The sequence below is a fragment of the Molothrus aeneus genome, chromosome 3 (genome assembly GCF_037042795.1).
Source record: "Molothrus aeneus isolate 106 chromosome 3, BPBGC_Maene_1.0, whole genome shotgun sequence".
Lineage (NCBI taxonomy): Eukaryota > Metazoa > Chordata > Aves > Passeriformes > Icteridae > Molothrus > Molothrus aeneus.
Window position 1 is genome coordinate 6965078 of NC_089648.1, and position 24210 is coordinate 6989287.

A 24210-nucleotide genomic window follows, 5' to 3' on the forward strand; every position below is an offset into this window, starting at 1 on the left:
TCAGATAAACCAGAGTTGGCAGAATATGGCAATGCTGACTTTGATATAACCCAGTCCACTGTAATGGAAAATAGAAATAACCTGCTGGACATCAACGTCCATACCTTTGACTGTGAAAAAAGACGTTCTTTGACCAGCATTCTTGATGGAAGTTCACCATTTGTTTCAGTCTGTGTATCTAAAGCAAGATGTCAGTAGAGCATCACTGAATGCCTTAATAAAATCTTCACAGGCACCAAATTTTCTCATTTCATTGGAGTGCTGCCAAAACTGAATGTCTTCGTTTTTAATTGTGGATGTAGCATTTCTTTGTGAGAGAGGTGTATGGAGGGAAAGTCTGCCTGAAACAACAGAAGGGAGTGAAATAAGCAGTTTGCCAAACTTCTGTCCTGACTAAGGATAATCCTGTGTTCTGAACGAATTTTGGATAAAAGTCCAGGCATTCTGGCTGTGAAGTCTTGGTTGTGTTTTTTCTTAAAGTAGGTAACTTGGCAAAGGATGGCATTTCTTGTTGTAAGAGTGAATAATTATAATCATTGATGTCTGCTTTTAATCTTTTGATTTATACTTTTGGGGAATGCTCTTGCATGTACAATGAGCAAATAATGTACTGTGAAATCTTTAATTGGTAATAAGCTTTCTGCATCAGTTTCTCTGTGCCAGCAGTTACACCTGAAACTAATTTGTTTTTCTCAAATGCTGGTGTTTTAATTTGCATTGCTAGCATTAAAAAATACTGTTCATGTGAATTTTTCACAGAAAAATAATTCACTTGAGCTACTCACTTTGTTCCTTGCTTTTCAAAAATAGCATGTCTTGAAGCATGTGACCTGTTTAGGAAAATCAATTGATTTCCATGCTTTTCTAATGTTAGCATTAGAAATAAAAATTTGTTCTCCAGGTTATCTCTTTCTTATCTACTGGGCTCAAATAAACTTGTAGCTTAGCTATCAAATTGCTCCTTTGATTTCAGACAGGTCAATTTCTTTATTCAGGCTCAGCTCACATCATGCATTTAGAGCAGTGTGAGTCCCTTTATTCTCATTTCAGTTCTGCTGATTTTTTAAGAGCTCAGCTCTGTATGCAAGGACAGTCCATCAGCATAAATAAAAGTCCATCAGCATCTGATATTTATTCCAAGGAGGATATGTTGGACATAGTAAGAGGTTCCTATTTGCACCACCTGGCCACTTTTGTTGATCTTGAAGAGAAGGACTCACTTCTTCCTCCATTTCTGGCTGATCATTTATGTTTTGAAAGAAAAAATGATAATACAGATGAATAACTAAATCAAGTAAATTTCCATGATACAACTACCAAGAAGAGGGATCAGTAGTGATCCCTCTGTACAGCTACCAAAAGAGGGATCCCTACTGTTTACAAAATCTTTAATGCCACTAGGAATTGTATCACACAAACTTAGAAGATAAAAGCCTGTGGGTTGACCCACTGGCACAGCCTTTGGTAGTGTTTAACACCACTGCTGCTCAGTCATTCTGATACAATTGAAATAATTGTCCCTCTGTTTTTGATGCATCTTCCATTCTGTTTGTCTGGTCCCCTCCTCCATTAAGCTGCCCTTGAAACAAAATTTAAGATTCTTCTAAATCTGCTGATTCCTGATCTGTAGACCTGAGGAACTTCACATGGTCTTGAAAAGAATAGAATTGCAGTGATCCAGTGATGCAAGGAATGACATAGGTGAACCTCAGGAACCCATATGCTTTGGAACCATAAGATGATCAGATAATTTAAGTTGTAAGGAATTTAAGAGTATTTTCTAGTGCAAATTTTAATATGCAAGACCTCACGATTCCTTAAGTTTCCTTTCGTATAAGAAATGAATCCAGGGGAAAAAATACGTTCACATGTATTAAAAATTCTTTTTTAGTTTATTTTACAGCTGGAATGTGCTATGGATTTAGCATGTCTCAGAGGGAATACTTGAGTCTTACTGAACGAATGAAATTCTACTCTGGCTCATTAACAGAGAAATCAAAATAAATGGCAATAATCCAGGTATCTGCTGTAGTCCTATTTCAGAATGTTGTTTATATTAACATAGTTAGTATGTAAAATGTTTGGGTTTTAATTACAGCTTAAGAAAGTAAACGATTTTAAAGAGAGGTGAGTGAAGTCATCTGGGTAAACATGCCAATCTGAAGAACAGCTCCCCACATTAAGCTAAGAAGCATTGTAAGGAAGAATTCATTAGAGATTTTTCTTTCTTTCTTTCATTAGCCTTTGCTCATTTTCAGTGCAAGTGAAGTGTTCAGTATTGGGCACTGATTACTCCTCTTGCATTCTCCAAAGCTGCTGTGCAGTGTTGATTTTCTCCTACAGTCAAGGCCAACAAAGCTCAGAAAAGTAGGATTTGCTCCTGGACACTCTGTTGAAGTCAAAGTTTAAATGGACATATCTGTTTCTAGAGAAGTCTATTTGGTCCAGGTTTCTAGTTCCTTTAGTGCTGTTAAATCACTCATTAAAAAAAAAAAGGTTTCTTTGGATATGTTGAGTTCCTGTGTTCCCTTAATTCAGTGTGGAGCATATTTAAAGAATTTGTAGTAGCTTGGCTCGTGCAGGTCCAGCTCTGGCAACCTTCACCCCTTGCACATTGAGCTTCCTCCCCCAGAAGCTGCTGTCAGAGTGGGGCTGAACTGTTGGGGACTTGCTCAGGCTCAGGGTCTCCAGTGAGCACAGTGGTGTCAGAGCAATTCAATACTTGTTCCCACTAGAAATCTGCCTCATAACATACCTTTCAAACGCTTATATTTCTTGAAAGTGAATTAGTGTTTCATATTTCAAGTGGGCTGACCTTTTGTTGCCGTGAACTAATGACAGAGTTAGTGGGGTATTTAGGCTCTACAGCCTTCTAGCCAGATGATATTAATTGCTTGACTGAGCACCATGGTTCTTGTTGAGTGATGTTTAAATGGTCTTCCCACAATCACCTGGTAATTCTTATCTACAAAGATTCAGCCCAGTGCTCTATTCACTGAGCCATATAACTTTTCATTATTTGCTCGTTAATTTTGCCAGATTTTAGGTACTTGGTCTGGAATTTTCCTTCCTTAGTGTTTGCCTGAAGCAATAAGTGTTCCTCTTTCCAGAAACAAAATCAAGAACCATGGATTGCTTTTCCTATACAGATTTTCAATTAATAAAATAATTATTACAAAACCAGTGAGAAAATCATCTGCTATGGGATGTGGAGACTTGAAATTCAGGAGGAAAGAATCCTTCTGAGTCATGGATATATTTTCATTCCTCTGCCCCCCACCTAGATATTTTCAGGTTATAATTTTTCCCTCAATATTCCAGTTGTTATGAGTTCCAAACCACTGTGTGCAGAGTTTGATCACTAAATACTTTACAGTTTTCTTCTGCTGTATTTGCACTGTTTCAGAGCTGTAATGTTGAAGGAAATTGGGGAGATGCTGATAAATAGACACTAGAGACTGTGTGCAGTGTCTCTATTACTGATAGTTCTGTTCCTTTTGGTGCCAAAGAAGATTGCCATGAAAATTGGACAGGAACTGGACATGAGGAAAGAGGATACAGTTGTCCTGTATCATGGGAATAGGAAGCCAGTGGAACAGGACTATGAGTAAATATGACTTCTGAGGACTGAAATGGGATAAAAAACAAGATTAGTTAAATTTGAACAAGCAGGGAGATGAGGACTTGGGAGTGAAGAAGGTGAGAGAGGAAGGAGGAAATAGAAAGGGAGGAAATTTAGGGTTGATAGGCTGTGAAGGACTGAACATGGCAGCTTTTGAGGTGAGTCTAGGAGAGATAGGAATAAAAATGCAATTGAGATGGAAGTAGAAGGAACCAGTCCATCCAGTGAAGAAACTGGGATAAGCTGGGGAAGGTGGAGTGAATGTGAAGAGAGAATACCATATTCCCTTTAGAACAGGAGATAGATCAGCTCTGATCACTAAAGAGAGTAAACAAATGTCATTCAAAAGAAAACCTGGAACAAAACTCATCATTCTAATGCAATCTAGCTGCTGCAGGCTCAGTAAAGATGCAGGGTTTAAGACATTATTTTCTTCCCATAATCACCACCTTCACATTCTTCAGTTACATTGGCAATAATTACTCCTGTTCCTTGTTCCCCTCTGGGGCTCATAATTTTCCTTCCCTTTGCTTATAGCCTACTCTGCTCTGCAGGTACCAGCAATTCTTGTCTTTCGAACTGTCTTTTATTAATGTAGCTCAGAATTCAGAACAGTTGTTCATAGCCCATAGCTTCTGTTACAAGAGCTGAAAAGAATTTGTATTTATTAAGTTGGTCTTTTCTTTTTTCCTTGACTGTAAAAATTATTCTTATGAAGTTATTACTGAGCATTACAAATGCCACTCTGCAAGAAATTGTTGTTCCTTCAAGTGTATTCAGTGTTGTTTGCAGGTTTGGTTTTGCACAGTGTTGACAACACAATGAGATTTTTCATGTTTTCTTGCTGTTTTGTGAGATTGAATGGAAGAGGTTGGGATGATGATGATGATGATGATGGTTATTAATGTTATTATTATTTCTCTTGGGAATATATTAAAAGATAGAACATGGATAAATGGAGCCTCAAGGGTGACTCATGTTTTTGTTTAGCTTGAACTAGGTCCAGCTTCTAGGAGGAACTGGATTTTAGGTGCATGTTTTTGCAAAGTGTTTTAAACTGAAGTTATAATTCCAGCAGTCTCAATGGCATGTGTTTGTTTTTATTTAGAAGCATGTTTAAGAAATGTTTGGTGGGTGAGTGGAAAACAAACACAACTATCTCAGTCTGGAGGCTGCAATTCTTTGGCATATTCAGTGTCAGCAAAAATCAAGTGGAAGAATGGTCTTATGAGAATGGACTTGGTTATTTTTCTGATTTACTTTCTAAAGAATTGTCTTTATGCTCACTTGCAAGTTGTGAAAGTGTGATTTCTTGCAGTTTGCTTTCTACTTTGTAAATATTTCTGAGCATTTGAAAGGTGCCTAAAGTTTGTGTTCAGCATGAGCTGCTGCCTGGTTGTCTTTGAGTAACACAAATTCAGGAAGTTCTTTTCTTCCAAACAACAAATTGTTATCATATTTTTTGTCACCACGTGTGTGACTCTGTGACACCTCTATGCCATAGCTTCTATAATGTTGTTCAAGGTGTGGTTCTAATTTTTTTTTTTTCTGTTGTAAATTATCAGTAAGCCTTGTCTATAACTCGACTTTTAGTTGGAGGGGAAAAAAACCCCAACAAAAAACAAAACCAACAAAAACAAAACATCAAAATCCAAACAACAAAATTTGCTCTTAGATACAATGTGAACATGTAGCTTGTGAGTATTTTGAGATTTTTCTGTAAAGCAATCAGTGACATTCATTTTTTATAAGTTGTTTGGGGAGTGAAGCAAAGTGAGGAATTAAATTTTTTTGCTGTTTTTTTTAGGAGGTTTTTTCTTATATCTTAAAAATGTTCCATGAGAAAATATTTGTAGGCCTGTATTCATACAGTCATAACTTATGTTTTGAATATAATAGATAAGGATGGTGTAAGAATCTAATAATGTCAGATATTTTTAAAATGTAGCTTGATGTGTGTTTTTAATATCTATACTTAATTGAAAAGAAATTTCAACATTTGAACCTAGTTTACAAGTTGAACAACAAATGTCCCTCTGGTAACTGAGGGCTTTTGTCCTACTCAGCTGTACATTGGGAACATACACTCTACCTGTATTTCAATACACTTAGGAAAAGCCTGAGACAAAAAAAAAGGCCAAGTTTACAATATGAGGAGTTTATTATATGAGGAGTTTATGATATGTTTATGATGCTGCCTGCTTAGAAGGGTAGTTCCATCTGCATCATGACCTGACTGAGGCAGCCAGAGTGTGGCCAGGCAGAGCTGCAGTGGTGTGTACCATGGTCGTGTCAGCAGAAGCATGACAGATGTGCACAGTGAGCTGAGATGCATGTGAGAGAAGAATGTCAGTGAAGCACAGCAAATCTAAAAATGTGTTAACTATTTCAGGATTTCATTGGCCTTTGTTCTGTTGTAAAATCTAGGGGTTGTTTTCCAGCTCCAGTATAAGCACGCATCTTCCACTTGAGAGCATTTCACTAAAATTCTTCAGATGATTTTAAAATTTTATATACAAAAGCTCAGAGCAAATAAGATTCTCCTGTCTACCCTTGAGACATGAGAGGAATTTAACTACACAATTACTAAAATTAAGAAGCATTGTAGGATTTGTCTGGTCTACAGCCTCATGAAATTACTCTAGTGCAAATTTCACCATATCATGAGTGACTGACAGGTTGCTGGTTTTGAATGAAAAGACTTGCAGAGTTAATGCTTGGAATACATCTCATGCAATACATTTTGTACTAATCCTGGAATTTGTTTTATTGCAGGGATATAAAACCAGACAATATCTTGATGGATATGAATGGACATATTCGATTAGCAGATTTTGGTTCTTGTCTGAAACTGATGGAAGATGGAACGGTAAATTAGAAAGAATGATACATTCCTAAATATTTTTTCTTCAGTCCATTGATAGCCACAAAATGTGTGCTAATAAAGGGAATAGGTGCCTTATGGCAAGTGAAATGGAGCTGTAAGTGGTATTGGTATATAACTGACTTTCCTGAAAATTCAACGGCAGACTGCTCGGATTTGCAGTATATTAAGAACTTCTTAGTATACAGTCAGCTCGTGAATAAATAAAGGGAAGCTGTTCTGTCAATGCCAAGTAGGTGTTTATGAACTATGAATCTCTCAGTTTTAAGCTCTGAGCTCTAATCTTTATTGAAAATGTAAGCTGTAGTATGAGCAAGATGAGATACTGAAATGGGATGATGTTCTTCTAGTCCATTTAAATTTGCACATTAAGTGTGACTAGAATGTAATTCCAGTATGTTTAATCATGTCCCAGAGGATTACAATGTATTTGACCTAATATATGTGATTACCAAATCTATAATTGCTTACTGGCTCTAGTCCTGACAATTGACAGTTCTGTCCTTTATCTGTTTTTAAATATTGATAATAGTTTAGCAAAAGTATATTATTAGGCTGCCTATTAATGCAGTTGGATGCTTAAGTATTTCTTTATGAATTTAGAAGCTTTTGCTTGTGTTTAGTTGTTCGTGTTATGACAAGAATGCTGGACTAGGTTTATATATACATGGGCATAGTACCACAGTGTCTGTAATGATGAAACTTGGTTTTAATCCTGAAAATGTAACTTCTCCAGGTCCAATCTTCAGTGGCAGTTGGAACACCAGACTACATCTCTCCAGAAATCTTGCAGGCCATGGAAGATGGAAAAGGGAAGTATGGGCCCGAGTGTGACTGGTGGTCCCTGGGCGTTTGCATGTATGAAATGCTTTATGGAGAAACGCCCTTTTATGCTGAGTCCTTGGTGGAGACCTATGGGAAAATAATGAACCACAAAGTTAGTGCACTTTCTGTCTGTCTCTAAGCTAATTTTTAATAATGGGGTAACTTGAGCGCGTATTTAAAAATAAGTTTTTATGTACTAATTATGTTAAGTGTTGATAAATGTGCAAATGAACAAAATGTGTAAATGAACAAAAAATATGTTTCCATGTAGCAAGTTAATGCTTATGGATTGCAGATGATTTTGCTTTGGAATAAGGCTAAAACTTAAAATCTGGGCTTGGAAACATAGATGTTAGTTCACTCTGTGGAGTCTGTCTTGGCTACATTGCATCAATCTTGTTGTGTTTCTTTTTTCTGGTGAGCCCATTCCTTGGCTTATGCAGAAGATTCTAAAATGTTCTTCCACATGGGGCTAGCTGTAAAATTCAACAGCTGTAGTGTAAGAGAAATTTAAATAAAGGAGAAAAAGTAGAAGACAAAATATCTTAATAGTTTCTATCCTTAGCAGAAATCTTTTCCTTGAAACCTTAGCGCATGTATTTCAGAGCTGAAGTGTTTGCACAATTCTTTTTCTAGTTAATGATTTTCAGTAAGAAGGTAAATTTTTCCAACTTTTTCTTGGTAATAAACTATTTCCTCTTATTTTAATCTTTAAGGAGAGGTTTCAGTTTCCTGCTCAAGTGACAGATGTCTCTGAAAGTGCAAAGGACCTCATCCGAAGGCTCATTTGTAGCAGAGAGCATCGACTTGGACAAAATGGAATAGAAGACTTTAAGAACCATCCATTTTTTGCTGGGATTGACTGGGACAACATTAGGAACTGTGAGGCACCTTACATCCCAGAAGTCAGCAGCCCTACTGATACATCAAACTTTGATGTGGATGATGATTGCTTAAAAAACTCTGTAAGTATACAATTAACATTTTGATGAATCAGCCTTTGTGGTATACTTTGTAACAAAATGTATGGAAAAGGCAGTTTATTTCACTGTGTTCTGCATAAATAACAGTTAGGTGCTGCTTTGAAGTACTGAGAGGGGAATACTTCCATAGTTTGTAGGCTGGTCCTAAAATCATAAGGTTTGTAAATTCATTGTAGCTTTACATATCTTTAGCTAACATACATCTGTTGCAGTAACAAGTTTAGTGTCCGTGTCTTACAAAGAATAATACATTTACATATAGATAGTCTGCAAGACTACTTGTAGCAGAGCATTGCTAAGACTTACTATAAGTTTGCACATTGCATTTTACTGTATTTTATTACTCTAATTGCTCATGTTGGTGTTTGATTTCCTTCAGTTCATTTCCACTTAACTTTTTCCAGTCTTTTCTCCAACTTGAGTTTTGAGAAATGTAGGAGAAATATTACAGCCATTTCTTAAGGAACGAGAAAATATTTTTACCTTTCCTTAAAATGCTCTGCAACTATTGATTTTACGAGACTTTCTGTTTCTATGCTTTTGAAAAGGATGATAGATGCCTTAGCATTGGAGGAATGCCTTGTGTTCTCTCCTCAGAAATACCTTTGGGTGTGTTTGTGTGTGTATCTCTTGAAAGATGCAGAAACCTTCTGTTTACATGTGAGATAAAGCATTTTCACCACTTCTCTTTTCTGAACTGCATGTGCATCTCGGTTTCACTCAGTTTTCTGGGCATGCAGATAAGTGGCAACGTGAATTTTTGTAGACAAGATGATCATTATTTGCATTCCCTTTTCTCCAGCTGCTCATTAAAACATGGAAACCACTTTGACTAAAACATTTTGTGGGTGTCAGTCTCTCTTCCAAAGTAATAAGCCACAGGACAAGAGGACATGGCCTCAAGTTGAGCCAGGGGAGGTTTAGTTTGGATGTTGGGAAGAATTTCATAACCAAAAGGGCTGCCCCGGAAAGTGGTGGAGTCAATTGACTCACTGGAGGTTTTTAGACATGGTCCTTAGGAAGGTCATTTAGTGATGGACCTGACAGTTAATGGCTGGACTTAATGATCTTGAAGGACTTTTCCAATTTAAGTGATTCTGTGATCTCTGGTTAAATCTCAGACCCCTTTTCCTTATGGGCAAATTAGGCAAATCAGTGTAGCTGCATAGGATGACTTGCACTTTTTTCATTTTGTTTCCTCACTTATATCTGATATTTCCTCCTCCCTTCACAACAGAAGTATTTTTATCTTAAAAATTGTTTATACAGTCTTCAGATACCAGTTTGCACATTATTTTGTCCAGCAACAGCTAGAATGGAGAATGGAGTAGCTGGAGTGCATGCTGTATGTAGCAGGTCTTTGTTTGTGAAGCTGAAATACTTTTTAGAGGTTGTTCACACATTTTAGTGTTGTCCATTCCACCACTGCTCCTTTTTAGAGCCCATTCTCCCACCTGAAGTTTTCAAACTATGCCTGTATAGTGTGAATGCTTTACCATTGGGAAGGAACAGGGACCTGCAGGTGCAGAAAGAATGCTCCTCTGCTGAGTTACTGGACTCTCAGCTGAGAAAACTGAGTCCCATTCTTACTTTGCTTTAGACATTTGGGGGTGAAAAGCAATGCCCCTGAACTGTTAGAGAGGAATGCCAGTTTCTAGAGCTTCTTTTTCAGCTTCCTAATTTGAAACATCTGAAGGTTTTGTTCTGTTTTAATATAAGGATGTTATTTTCTTGCCATTTCTTTTCACACCTAGTATCTCAGAACTGCTGAAAAAACCTAGCCTAAAGGCATTGCATGACTGAGAATATTTTACATTTTTGCTTTGACCAGTGGACATTGTATTTCATATTGCTTTGCCTCAAATTCCTTATATATAACTTGGAGGTATTTTCTCCTCCATATTTCATACATATCTTTTGAGGAAGTTCCATATACTCACACTGCTATTGTAGAAGTCAGCAACACAGATAAGCCCATGAGACTTTTTTTTTCTTTCAAAAATTCTTGGCAAGATTTGAATTGCATAGAGCAAATGAGGAAAACCCAATGCTGAAGATAAAAGACAGTGTTGAAAAGCCATGGTTGTTATTCTTCCTGAGCTTTGAATGAGACCATAGTCCCATGGAAAAATTATATACATAATAATGACATTTAAAAAGTATGTTGAATGTACACACAAGCATAAAGGGCATAACTGGGCTATTCAGGCAGCCTAAGCTGTGCTGGGTTTTAGCTTTTCACTGTTTGGTTTGGTAGCCTTATTGAGAGATTCAGTCGTCATTTTCTCAGCATGGTTGTACTGCTAAATTCACACAAGCAGCAGGAGATATGTATCTTGACCTCTGCAAAACAAATTCTTTCACTGAATCTTACCTTATGATCAATAGAAACAATATTTTAGATATTTAGTAACCTCTCAGTGTAGTATCTGAGAATTGTCATGTGGGCTGTTAAAATCATGCAATTAAGTATTTGATAGTTTTGAAAGTTATTTGCGAATACAGTTTTGAAATTTGAATCTATGGAAGGTGAAAATAGAATGTAAAGGAGAAGTAGAATTTTACTTTTTCTAACCATAGTAATCTCTAATAATTGAGATTTTTTTTTAATGATTTAATGGAAAGTTAAGGCTTTCTAATTTGATCTTGTCCTTAGTTTCCAAAATACTCAAGTTCATGAATTTACACAATCTAGCAATATCATTAGTGTTGTTTGGGAACTCTTTTATAACATGAAGGTTTTTGTCTGCTAAGAGGACAAGGTTGTGATGTAATATAGCTGACATCACCACTGGAAAGGTAATTTCAGATTTCTTTTGAGTGCAGTCTTACTCCTTGTCCTTTCCTGCAGAGTTTTATATGAAGAAAATTACAACTGGGTTCCTTTCATTCATTTTTGTTTGGTTTAGAAAGAAATTGTTAAGAAAGGTATATATAATATACCTTTTCTGACAATTTGGAGTCTTTTATCACTTCCAGTGCAATAATCATCTTCTTGAGGATTTTCTTTTGGTGACTGTTATGGCATTCTCTAGAAGAGCAATGTAAACCTTGCATCTTGGGGTTAAATAGGAAGCTTTTAACAGAAAATTTAAGAATATTAGAACTTCAAATAGTCCAAATAAAATAACAACAGGGTTATTTTAGCCTGAATAGCAACTCAAAGATTTGTCTTTGTTTGTAGCTCTTTGTCTGGCAAGAAAGAGGAGCAAAGAATGAAGAAATGGTCAAAGCACTAATGGGATTAGAACACTCTCTGGTATTATTTCTTTCTAGTAAATGCCTGCTGATTGTTCTTTCCAAATAGAGGTGGCCCACTCAGAAGTGGGCTGGTAATTCTACAGGCAGGAAGCCCTGTTGACTGAATAGCAGAGAGGAGCATAGCAGGGAATAAAAGGTGTTACACTTGGTGCTAAGAGCTTCTTGGAAAAATAGCCTATTTAATTAGAAAGACATTTTTATGGCAGCATGATCTGGTTTTGTATATGTTAAATGCTATTATAAATAGCATTAGTTGATGTTGTTTCGTATTTGGGCTGTAGATAAGGATGCCAGTGAATATAGTTCACATGATACTAACACTTCTCATATGGTTAAACTGAAAAATCTGTTTCTTTCAAGTCCAGTAGGATAGTGCTTATTCAACTGTCCTGTTATTTTTCTAGGAAACAATGCCTCCACCATCCCACACTGCATTTTCTGGCCATCATTTACCATTTGTGGGTTTCACATATACAAGTAGCTGGTAAGTTAAGAGTTCAAAAATTGTCTGTAGGCTAGTTACACAGTATTCTAACTTTTTCTAACTTTCTGTCTTTGAATCATACTGAACAGATATCAAAGAATGTGGTTTATTGAGGAAATTACCATAATCTAAAATGCTGTCTGTTCAAGAGAATGAGCTCTCTGCAGGTGAAATTTACATATATGTACAGGTCAGCACTTGTGCTCAGGGGAGTTTTGATGAGAAAGGTTGTTATTAGAGAATATATGAAATTAACTGCCCATTACAAAGTTAAGACTGCATGTATGGACCCCAACAAAACTTAGTTTGTTAGACATTATAACCAGTTTTATTTCTAGCCCTTTGACACTTCTGTAAGTCTGAATAGAAATTTTGTAAAAATTACTTTATTTGATATCTGCTATTAATGTATAATTTATTTCACTCATTTCCATTGCTAAACTAAACAGGGAAGTCCCTTGTATGCTCCTTGTTTATGGAAATAAAGAAAGTGTTTACAACCATTGAAAAGACAGGCCTATTTCTGCTGGGAAAGTGACTATGTCCTAGAATGTCCTGGACTTCAAAAGCATTATTTGCATAAGTAGTAGCATGTGTACATGACTAGCCACAGCATTTCTGACATGTCCGTGCCCTAGTTGTTATGGGATAATTTCATACCATTTTTAGTGATTGTTGTCTTTAAAGCATTTGTGATACTTGATTAACTATTCTCAAATGAACTACTGTTGTAATTTTACTGTCTAAGCTTCTGCTTTTTGCTATCTGGCTAACATAGAGTATCCATAATGATTTTTAATCAGGAGTTCATCCAATTCTGTGTAACAAAAAATGCATTGAGGAGATCAGGCATGCTAGGTAAAAATTCTTTCAATTTCCAATGAGCACATACAAGCAAAGTATTATAACAAGATGTTATAATAAATGGCATACTAATTAGCAACTTAAACAAACTGTTTATTGCTTGATGTTTTTATAGCAGTGTTTTAAATCAGGCTGTTGTAAAATCCAATACTATTTATTTTTTCCCCCCAGTGTTCTTTCAGACCGCAGCTGTCTAAGACTGACAGCTGGACCACCCTCCATGGATCTTGATGCCAGCATTCAGAGAACTTTGGAGGATAGTTTAGCAACAGAAGCTTATGAGAGGAGAATAAGACGTCTAGAACAGGAAAAGCTTGAACTTAGCAGAAAACTGCAAGGTATAGTCATTAAAAAAAAAAATCATTCCATCACTTTTTAAACTTAGATTAACCTGCAGTTTTGTAAGGCACTGTTTATACTATGGGAAAAAAACTAAATATACCTTCTGGAATGCTTTTTAGCAGAAAATGATTCTTTTTATTCTTTTGATTGACAAATTAAATTTCTGTTACACTTTATGCCTGAAATACACCATGTATGCAACTTCTTGTGCTAACTTTGTTCTCACTGTACCTTGGTCACTATGGCATAAACATTTTGTTCTTAAAACTTTTAAGAACTTAGTTGATCTAGCTGACAATTACTGAAAACTTGGCACATAATAATTGGAAATTGCAAATTGTAGAATGCCTAGTGCAGGATCTTTTGGCTTGTCTTAATTTATCAGTAGTATCTCTTTGATCTCCTCAGATGTCAGGCATGTTATCCATCCCTCTATCTTCTATCTTTTTCTAGAGTCCACCCAGACAGTGCAGGCTCTTCAGTATTCAACAGTGGATGGCCCAATAACAGCAAGTAAAGATTTAGAAATTAAAAGTTTGAAAGAAGAAATTGAGAAGTTGAAGAAACAGGTAACAGGTATGTTATAAATAGTAATGTAAAAGCTGTAACAAGAAACTGTATTTTGTCAAGTTTTTTTTTTTTTCTCTCCAATCGTAATGCTAGTTTTCCTTGGCTTTATAAAATTTTCCAGTCTATTTTTGCTTCTCATTTTACCCCTCACTCTCCCACTGTACCACAGCATTTTCTCCAAATTCAGTTTGAGTTTTCCAAGTGGCAAGGAGTAGTGCATGAGAGAGGATACAATGGGCCATGAGGCTGCACTGCCAGCAGCAAAACTGATCAAAGAAAACTGTCACCAAAATAAGTCCTGCCACAGCTGCATGGCCCCTTCGCAACCTGTGCATTCCCTGCACTCTCTCATCACTTTAATTGACTTGATTAAACAAGGAAAATGCTGTTAGATAGAGAGAATTTAATCAACTTGTGATCAGATAAATCAGCACAAGGTGGGCAATAGAAGCATGTGGGGGAAGGGAGATGAGAGGGAGAAGAACCACCTTTCAGCTCTGCTGTCAATGTGCTGTCATTCCTTTCAAAACTGAACATTTATTTTCTTTGCTTCTGAGAGTTCTTGAAGATTTTATGAAAACTAAAGTTTTGGCTGTCAAGAACCTCAGTACTTTAAGATGGAAAAGTGGTTTTGAAATCTGTGCAGCTAAAAAGATTATTTTTTAAATTAATGTTACGATGCCTTTTATCAGGACATTCATACTAATCAAAAAACAAAAATCTACTTAGCCCAGTATGTGTGTTCTACAGAGGCAACTGGAGATGTTTAGGGAAAGATCCATCTTTTTCCAGCCTTACTTTTCCAGATTCTGGACAATTCGTGTTTTAAGAACTTTGAGAAGGAGGACTTACAGTGCACCACTATATTGAATATAGCTTTGAGTGAACCAATTTGCTGTCTGTTTGACTAATGTATTTTTAGCCTGCTTTAAAGGCTAGTATTCAGTATTCTTGATTTGATATTCTGAATAAGTTAAAGGGAGTTTTCTCTCATAGTGATTCATAGCATAGGATTCCTGCTATACATCTCCATAATGCTGTCTTTAAAATAGAATCTTAAGAGCAGAGACATCTCAAAAAAAGGAAGAAAGGAAGCACAGCAAGATTTTTTTATTTAAAAAATATTAAGATAAAAATAGGAAAATTAGCAAGAGAATGTTAGATATCAGGTCTGGAACCAGAGAAACAGGGAGAAAAACCCAATTAATCTTACAGGAAAATGTCTGTGGTTTGTGTGAAAAATCAGTCACAAGTAGTGGTAGATACATCTCTATTATATGTCCATATCTTGCCTGAGACAAGAGAAAAACAAACAGCCAGAAATGTTGGAGGAAACTACAAAAAACATTTGTTCTGGTTTGTATTTGTGACAAGACTTCATTCAATTCCTGAAAGTGTCAGGAATGCCAGCAGCGACACCCACAGAAAGAGTAACTTGAACTCAGCTTGCAGACACTTGAGTGGATGTGTTTGGGCTCTGCAGCTGCCTTGTGGGGCAGGAAGAGCTACGGGTGAGCTGCAGAGTGCAGCACACAGATTACAGCCTGTTAAAATTGTGTAGTCTGAAAAAAGCCTGTCACAGATACACAGTTGGACAGCTGCTCTGGCATGATGCAGCAGTTTTGTATTGTACCATGGGCATTATTTTTGGAGAGGAACATGGCTTAGCCAGCTCAGGGAGGATCACTCTGGTTTGAGTGATGCCATGTTGGCACTCTATCAGGACAAAGGCTTTTGTGAAATTTTGCTCCAGCCAAATGTCCCTCCTCTTGCTGCTGTAATGAGGATAAAGATAACATGATCAGAAATCCTTTCTCTGCAACAATATCCTTAGATCAGGTTTTGAAAACTGACTTTTCAGTTTTCTTCTTCAGTTTTCTTCTTCTTGTAAACTGAAAAGCAACATTTACAAGAACAGTTTTTGAATGAGACCAATCATTCACAGAAAAACATCAAAATCAGCTTTAAATTGTATTTTATTCTTTACTATTGATCTGCAACTTAGTTCACTGCTTAAAGTATCACTCACTTACTTTGGTATTAAAAAAAAAAAATAGTAAAGGTGTGGAAACATTCCCCAACACATCTGCTGTCCCTTTTGAAATTGAAGAGAAGTCAAAGTCTGGTGAAGGTGGTCAATACTGAGAATTTTTTTCCTAAAGTAATTTTCTGCTTCACACCACATACATATTTGTGTATTTATTCCTAGACACAATGTGTACTTTTGGAGTTTGGTTTGGAAGTGAATAATAGGATCAAATGAGGAAGATGTAGAGCTGCCTAACCCATCCCCAGTCACTCCACAACTTTGCCAGTATATACTTGAATGCTTTGTCTGATCCAGCCATTTGTTAGAAAAGACTCATTTGTGCCTTAAGCTGCAACTAACACAAGCAAATTTGATAAAATAGAAAGAGAATTTTCTATTTTACTTGATTTTTATGGAGGTTTTGAGATAGATTTTAGAACTATATTAATGGCAGAATACAGAAACAAACCAAATGATGGCCATGTCTGAATGCTTCCAAATATAGGGGAGCTAGTTCCAGGTTTTCTGGGTAGCCTTTAAAAGATCTGATGAACTTTAAGAAGGTTCAGTTCAGGTGCAGAGATAACCTTTTTATGCTTTGGGCTCATCTCTTGAGTTACTAAATGTAATGTAATAATGTATTACAGTGAATGTTTGGATATATTATCTAAAATGTTAGTTACAACTAGGGTGATTAAACGGAAAATTACCATTTACAACCCATATGTCACACCTAGCTTTTTGTTGCATTCTTTAACCTGTTTTACTGCCTTTTCTGAAGCTGTAAGAGTAAACACCTGCTTAAAAAGGTAATAAAGAATGAGCTCAAAATTGTGTCAAATTCAGGAGTGTCACCGGGAGGGCTTAGAAAAATACATTTTTCTTGTCTATCTGGTTTTCCAGGAAATGACAAGCTAGCATATGCTTTCAATTTTTGAGGTCAAAGTTATAATTTTTGTTCGCTAAGTTACATAGGAGAAAACTTTGAGGAATCTTTAATATTGCCAAATATGTAAAGGGCAGCAATGCAAGAGGAAAACAGAGCTGTGGAACAAAGTAGTTCATGCACAGAAGAGAGATTTATCTTGGCTCAGCAGAGCCATATATAAACTTTCTTTTCACTGGTGACTTCAGAGTAGACTACATAAGGAAGGCAGTTAATAATTTCTGGCTTTGAGCTGCATCTCTTATTTAAGTGCATTCTTTTAAATTTTAAACAAGAGTGAGTGAATTAAAACAATAGTGAATATTTTTCTGGGTATAAGCTAATGGTATTAATTTGCTTATAAAATTCTTGTGTTTCAGAAATTAACCCTCTTAAAAATGTATGTGTTTTTATATTTGATTTCTCCATGAGCCAGTCTCTTAGGGTTGCATTTATGAAAATGTAGTTATAGGCTGTTATTAAGAATATAGATGGGTTCCTGTTCTTTGGGTAAATACAAGTGGTCTGAAGACCTGCCCACAACTGAAATAAAAGAAAACATGTCCAGTGATTTCATAGAACTTGGAATTAACTTACCTTCCAATATATCTTGCTTTTAAGTCTTGTTTTTGAAGTAAAGACTATGAGGCAAAAAAAACCCCACTCACTAGTTAAAAAATATCAGTTGCCATATTTTATGAGTTTCAGGTTTTCTTATAGAATTTGAGGGTATTTATATGACATTATTTAACTGTGCCATAGAAATATACTGTCACTGTGTAACTGACTGTTGGTAAGAAACTGGTTGCAATAGTTCTCCCTTATTTATAGTAGTAATAAAGCAGATCACATAAAAACAAGTGGTTTTCACACTAGAAATAAGTAAAATCAGCTGAAGTTAATTTTAAGAGTACTGACAGGAGAACACTTGCCAGCTCTTGAGTGACCCATTATTTTTACTGTTTCTTTTTGGGGGAAATTGGGAGGAGGAGGGAGACTGTTTATAATTACTGTGTAATAAAAGATGTATTATATATTACATCACAGCACATAAAAGTCAAATCTATAAGTTGTGTTAAAGTATACATTACAGAATTATGTATTAGAGCTGGCCAATATAATGTGAGAAGACAAGTAATTATCATTTTTGTGTTATATTCCAGCAAGCTGGGACCTTTCATTCTGTTCCCTTAAAAGCAGATAATGGCAGCTGAAACAACCTGCTCCCTTTTCTAAACCAGATAAGAATTGCCTTATTTTGTGATGAAATGGAAACCAGAAAAAATATCGAAGGGGCTTCAAGCAGCTAGGCTATGCTATGCTATTGTAGAATTCTGATTTTTCCCTTAAAATATTTAGAGTTCTGCTGCTTTTTCTAGAATCTGGTCAGCTGGAGCAGCAGCTCGAGGAGGCCAGCACTGCAAGGAGGGAATTGGATGATGCCTCCAGACAAATTAAGGCTTTTGAAAAGCAAGTCAGGACGCTGAAGCAAGAGAGAGAAGATCTTAATAAGGTAAAATCATTTTGTCAGCAACTGTTCTAAGCCCTCCAGACTGTTTTATTTTTGTTCATTTTGCTTGTAATAACTTTCAAGTGTATAACTAATGAGCAGATAACAAGTGTGTAGCATGACCTACTTAGCTTTCTGACTTTTTTTTTTGTTGAAGAAAAGGACATTATTTAACACATTGTCTGTATGACTGCTGGGTGCTCCCTAAGTGATTGCTTCCAGATAGTGAACAACTCCATAATCCAAATTGCATGGTGGCTGCAAAAAAGGTTTTAGAGCTTCACATTTAGGTGATAATGATAGGGCTTAGAAGACAGAGTAGAGAAGAACTATTCCAGACAATTTAATCTGAAGTATGGGTGAGACTTTAACAGTGAAAAAATGTGAAGAATATGGTATTAAGGCTGTGTCACAGAAGTATTTCCAGAGGGAGATGTGAAAAATTGCCCAAGTAGGAAAATTGAAAAGTAATTTGAAATAACTACAGCTAAAGAATACTGGATTTTATTTCTTCTTCTCTATCTCCCTGATCCCACATTTTCTTATTTTTAGCATACTGTCTTTCATGGCTCTTTTTTGTATTTGTTATTAAATCAACCTGTAATCAGGTGTGAAATACGTAAAACCTGTTTTTCATTGTAATTATATTGGCTCAGTATTTTAGAGTCCACACTAAAGTTGATGTGCCAGCTGTGTGTAACATTGTTTCTTCTGACCCTTAAGGCTCTTAAAATTTAAAAAGCTGCCAATTTGTCCCAGAAAGACCATCTCTTTTCTAAACCAACTCTTAGTGATTAGGACCTCTTTTTAAGAACCTTAGAAACATGTTTAGATTTACATGGATGCCAGCAGTGCCAAATATTAGTTCTTCCAGTTGGTGTTTTTTTTAATCCTGAAATTTGCTTTTCCTTGCTTCTTTTTTCTGCTCTGGTTTAACTGAACATTATGGAACTGTTTAAAGTGTTGTGGTCCCTCACTGGTAGTGTGGTGGCACAAATCTAGGGCACGGCAAGCTTTGTGAAGGTATTGTGGTGTGGAGTTATCACTGCACTAGCAGTGTTATTTCATGCTGATTCTTTGAAAAGGATAGTTATCATATATTGCTTTTATTCACTGCAGTGTTTTATTGCCTGAAACTTTCTCTGATATTTGATATTAAGGTACAGTGTATGGAAATAATATTTGCCATTGCAGGCCAGTTTTCTAAAGATTCTTGAGTAAAAATTTTCATAGAGCAGAGTTTTCCATTCAATTTTAACCATTTAGCACTTGAGATTCTTGTAATTATTAAAAACTAATGCTAATGATATTTTTGCATTAAGAAAGCAAGGTATTTTTGTATTGTAATGCAAGTGCTTGAACACCATTGTGTTTACCTGTAATAATAGAGTAGATTCTTACTTGGTTTACATTTATGGAGTTTTACTCACTCTAGTAATGTAAAACATGCCTCTTTCCTTATTCATAGAGGCATCCAATCTGTATTGTAGATGCATTCATGAAATCAAAAAGAATATGTAGTTTCTATTCACTCTGGAAAAGGTGTTAGATATTCATCCAAAGACAGAATTGGCCTTGTAGCTTTCTAGGTCTATTACTTAATTCTTTTTTTAAACTGTAGGAACTGGCAGAGTCTAGTGACAGATTAAAATCCCAAGCCAAAGAGCTGAAAGATGCACACAGCCAGCGGAAATTGGCAATGCAGGAGTTCTCAGAGATGAACGAGCGGCTGACAGACTTGCACTCTCAAAAACAAAAGCTTGCCCGCCAGCTCCGAGATAAGGAGGAAGAAATGGAAGTGGTGATGCAAAAAGTAGAAAGTTTAAGGCAAGAGTTACGCAGAACAGAGAGACTTAAAAAAGAAGTAAGTGGTGAGAAGACTGTTTGGACTCTATGAAATAAGTTATATGTAAGGTTTTCTGAGTATTATTTTAAATTTGTAAATCTTTAACCTTTTGTCTGTTGTTTCAAACAGTACCAATTTTGTTTTCTAAGACTTTGAAGTGTTCAGTTTGGTGTTGAAGATTTCTCTCTTATATTGAATACCATCAATAGATTTTGAAAAAAAAACCCTGCAGAATCCTATCTATTAAAAACGTATGTACTTTTGCAGCTGGAAGTCCAAGCTGAAGCTGCAGCTGCTGAGGCATCCAAAGACAGGAAATTGCGAGAGAGGAGTGAACAGTACTCTAAACAGTTGGAAAGTGAAGTAGAAGGGCTAAAGGTTAGTCTGTTTTGATATTAACACCTGCACACTTACCAGTCAACTAGGACTTGGATCTGTTTGATTGCTTTCAGATGTAGGACAAAAGGGTTTTGTCAGTCTGTCACTTCACTTGGTGCTGAATGTTAACACAGGCATGCATTGCATTATTGCCCAGAAAAATTAACATTTGCCTGATGTGCTGTTTCTAAATAATCAACCTTGTCTTACCACGTTGCTTCCATTAATGCTTTGCTTAACTTTACTTGTTAAAAGCCTTTTTGTTTTAGCATAAGTTGGTTGAATATTTGAAGATAAACCTGCAATCTAGGCAGGTTTCTGTAGAGGTGTTCTGTCTGCTGTGTTGTTCCTCATGTTTCCTGCACAGTGGATGTCAACTGATGTAACCATACAGGAACAGTTTTAACACATTCTGCCTTTCACCCAGAGGATGAGGCATTTTTACCCAAGAACAGCATTGAGTGTGAAGACTTTGTTTATATTGATGAGATTGCTCACATGTGCATGTGATTTTAAAAGAAGAAATTAAGGCAGCCAAGAATATTAACTGTTACTTTATTCTGTGATTTAGCTTTTTATGCAGTGCTCTAGAGAAGATAGGCTTTCTCAAAAATTGAATAGAAAGTTTTTAATTTACTTACATGGATTGCTGTTCATTCACAGCAAAATCCCGTTCCAAATGTTTCATGCAGTAAGGTAATTCTAAACTTTTTGAGCAAAATGTGAGATTAGTCCTAATATGGTCTTAATTTAAATGAACAACCAAGTCTTTTTTCATTAGAAGTCTCTGGGACATTCATCAACATTAAGTTATGGCACAGAAAATTTGATGATTTTGTACAAACATTCTTCTATTTGGCCTTCCTCTGCTAAAAGAAAATAAGGAAATTCATTCAATATGAAGTTTGGATTAATGAAGTTTCTACTGCTGTGAATTCAGATTGTTACCTGTAAATTAACATGTGTTCCTTCTGCTTCCATGAATCTTCCACATCAGCAAAGAGCTTGTATGATAGTTTAAGAGGCAAGAAGAATTTATGGGAGATCTGTTGAGAATAAATGATATGCTGATTTATAACAGCAGGGCAAGTTTGTCAGAAGAGGAAAAGGGAATTTTAGCTTTCTTGGTAATATTTTACAATTCAGTAAGCACAGTTTGGGTCACGAATGCTTGTTGTGATACTGCACTGTCCATTCAGTAAAAGCTCTGCATGGTTCCTTAGTTAAATTCAGGAAGCTCTCCTAGACAAAAGTATTTAAAGAAGAAAGGAAGGTTTCTCCAAATGAGGAGAATAGAAGAAACCATAAATGATGGAAGGTTACGTGTAAACAGGATGTTGAAAGCTGAATAAAGAGAATTTAGGAAGCATTTTGCAGAGGATGCTCAGAGTGATTGTGGATTTCTGCTTTAAATCCAAAGCAGAAAACCTCAGGAATCTCATGGGGCTGCTTGGGGATGGAAAAGGCAATCTCTGAGCTAATAGAGCTGTGGCATAAAATGCTCCACAAGTCCTCAGTGTGTCAGACTTCAGTGCTGAAGGAGGGGAGATTGCCACCCAGTGTGTTCTTTGCAGCAGTCTGGGCACATGAGCTGGGTTGTCTGGGATGGTTGCAGGGAGCAGGAGAGCTGGCAGGTGAGTCAGATGTGAAGTCACCTGAGGGAGTTCTGAAGGAACTTAAATGACAAGAGAGCTGCTGGCCAAGATGTGAACGCTATGACTCTCATTCAGATCATCTGGGGAGGTGCAGAGGGCTGGGTGCAGCTTCCTCAGGAAAGGAGCAGAGGCTGTGATAAAGGATAATGTCAGAGTTCATGGACGAAGCAGAGCCTGTTGGGAAGAAGGCAGTGTGCCTGCTCTCTGTCCTTCTGTGCAGCACTGACCTGCTGGGGTTCTGCAAACTTGTCAGTCAAGTGTGTGGACAGAGGGGATCATGTGGATGTCATGTATTCAGATTTTCAGTAAAATCAGGCTCAGTGTTAGTCAGCAGTGTGTCCTGTTAGCTGAGAGGGGTGCATTAAACAGCAGCTGTCAATGTGCCAGGAAGTGCATTCTGTCTCAGTTGCACCATTTGTCCATTTGAAATAGGCATGTATGAAAACATCTATTTGGAATATGTGCTTACATCAATTAAAAATGTATTCTCTGTTTACTGTATCTCTCTAGTTTTCTCCAAGCCATTGTCCAGTACCCTTGGGCTTTCTCTTCTATCCCACCATCTCTCTTATGGTTGCAATAGTATCTTTTCATTGTGGTAAAAAATGTGCAATTCCACTAAAACATTTTATGTACCTGCTAGAGGATGTTGCAAAGCCTAAACTTCTTCTGTGCTCCATTACCCTGTATGTGTGAACAATTTAGGATGTTGGGCAGTAACAAACAAATTTCACAGTGCCTGTGAATGAAAGAAAATTCCTATGCTGCTTTTTTTAAAAAAGATCTTTCTTTCTCCAAAGCTTCTCCTGTTAGGATGGTATCTTCCTTCTCCAGTTTAGTGTTCTGCATCCTAAGGGCAGGATTTTACTCTTAGATCAAACCAGATGGTTGTTTTGATGAGTTAGAGAAAACAGTGCAGTAGCAGCACAGCTCTGGCTCGTACATGTACGGGGTTTTGCAGTTTTTTGCTGACACAAACAGCAAGGCCCAGCTTTCTCACAGAATTTGTCATGGTACAAATTCAGCTCATCAGAATGTTCTACAATGACATTTAGCTCTTAAAGCCTGCTCATACATCAGGAAAAGAAAATTACCCAAAGCCATGCCAAATTAAGGGTGACTGAGAGGTTTTTAGCATCTCATGGTAAGAATGGAGGTATAATTAACAAAATACCCTCAGTCCTCTGGAAAGCGTGACAAAGTCACCATAAGGAAGTAGGTTTTTCAGTCACCTGCACTTTTTCAAAGTGTTTTTATGAATTTCCTTTCCTTAGAACACCTTTCATTACACATTTTAAAAACGAGAAGAAATTCCAAACCAAATTGTCCATATGTTGACATTAAAAAGTCATTTCCAGACTTGGATTTCAGTGCATGTCATGCCACTGTCTCATTTTGACCCTGATCTTGCTCCTCCTCTGTATTATGGCAGGACATTGAGTTTAGTGAGTGCAGCATTTGGTGCAAATGTGAATGTATCCTGAAGTAATGTTTAAAGACTATTGAAATGCCAGAAGACCTGACTAAGAGAGCTATGAAACTGCAAAAAATGAAGTAATTACTCTTATTGTTTAAAGCTTGTTTATCCTATTAATCCACTATGATAGAAAGGGTCAGTTTAAGTGAAATAGGTCAGGTTTCCCTCCTGACTGATACAATCCATGTAGTATTTCTCTAGCTACACTTTAGCTTTCAGTTAAGCCTCTGCTTGTCTTAGCATAGCTTTTCCAGAAATTATTTGTCCTTCAGAATATATTATTGTCCTAATTCTTATTCTGCTTTTCTGAAAGTCGCTTCAACTTGTTGCTGTCAGCTGAGTGGAAGCATCAAAGTCTTTAATTCTGTGGTCACTTTCTGACTGCATTTAAGGGGAGTCAGAACATGACCAGAGGCATTTAATGATCAAATTTTCAGTAGCTTGAAAACTTACTGCACTTAAATAGCAAAATAATAGAGTGTCATTCCAATTTATGCTCCTAACAAATTTTGAAATAAATTGAGATAGATGTGTTTAACTCAAGGCTTTAATGGG

At 36.5% G+C, this 24210-nt stretch overlaps 1 protein-coding gene across 9 annotated transcripts in view; it reads left to right on the forward strand.

Moving 5' to 3' along the window:
* CDC42BPA (CDC42 binding protein kinase alpha) overlaps window positions 1-24210 on the forward strand; it is a 183434-nt gene that overhangs the window by 96775 nt on the left and 62449 nt on the right. For all 9 annotated transcript variants that reach the window (XM_066546193.1, XM_066546186.1, XM_066546189.1 and 6 more), the window contains exons 7-15: window positions 6398-6491; window positions 7243-7443; window positions 8048-8296; window positions 11980-12059; window positions 13095-13261; window positions 13719-13841; window positions 18169-18302; window positions 19921-20163; window positions 20413-20523. In XM_066546193.1, the coding sequence (XP_066402290.1) occupies window positions 6398-6491; window positions 7243-7443; window positions 8048-8296; window positions 11980-12059; window positions 13095-13261; window positions 13719-13841; window positions 18169-18302; window positions 19921-20163; window positions 20413-20523 (1402 nt within the window). The remainder of the gene's footprint in view (window positions 1-6397; window positions 6492-7242; window positions 7444-8047; window positions 8297-11979; window positions 12060-13094; window positions 13262-13718; window positions 13842-18168; window positions 18303-19920; window positions 20164-20412; window positions 20524-24210) is intronic.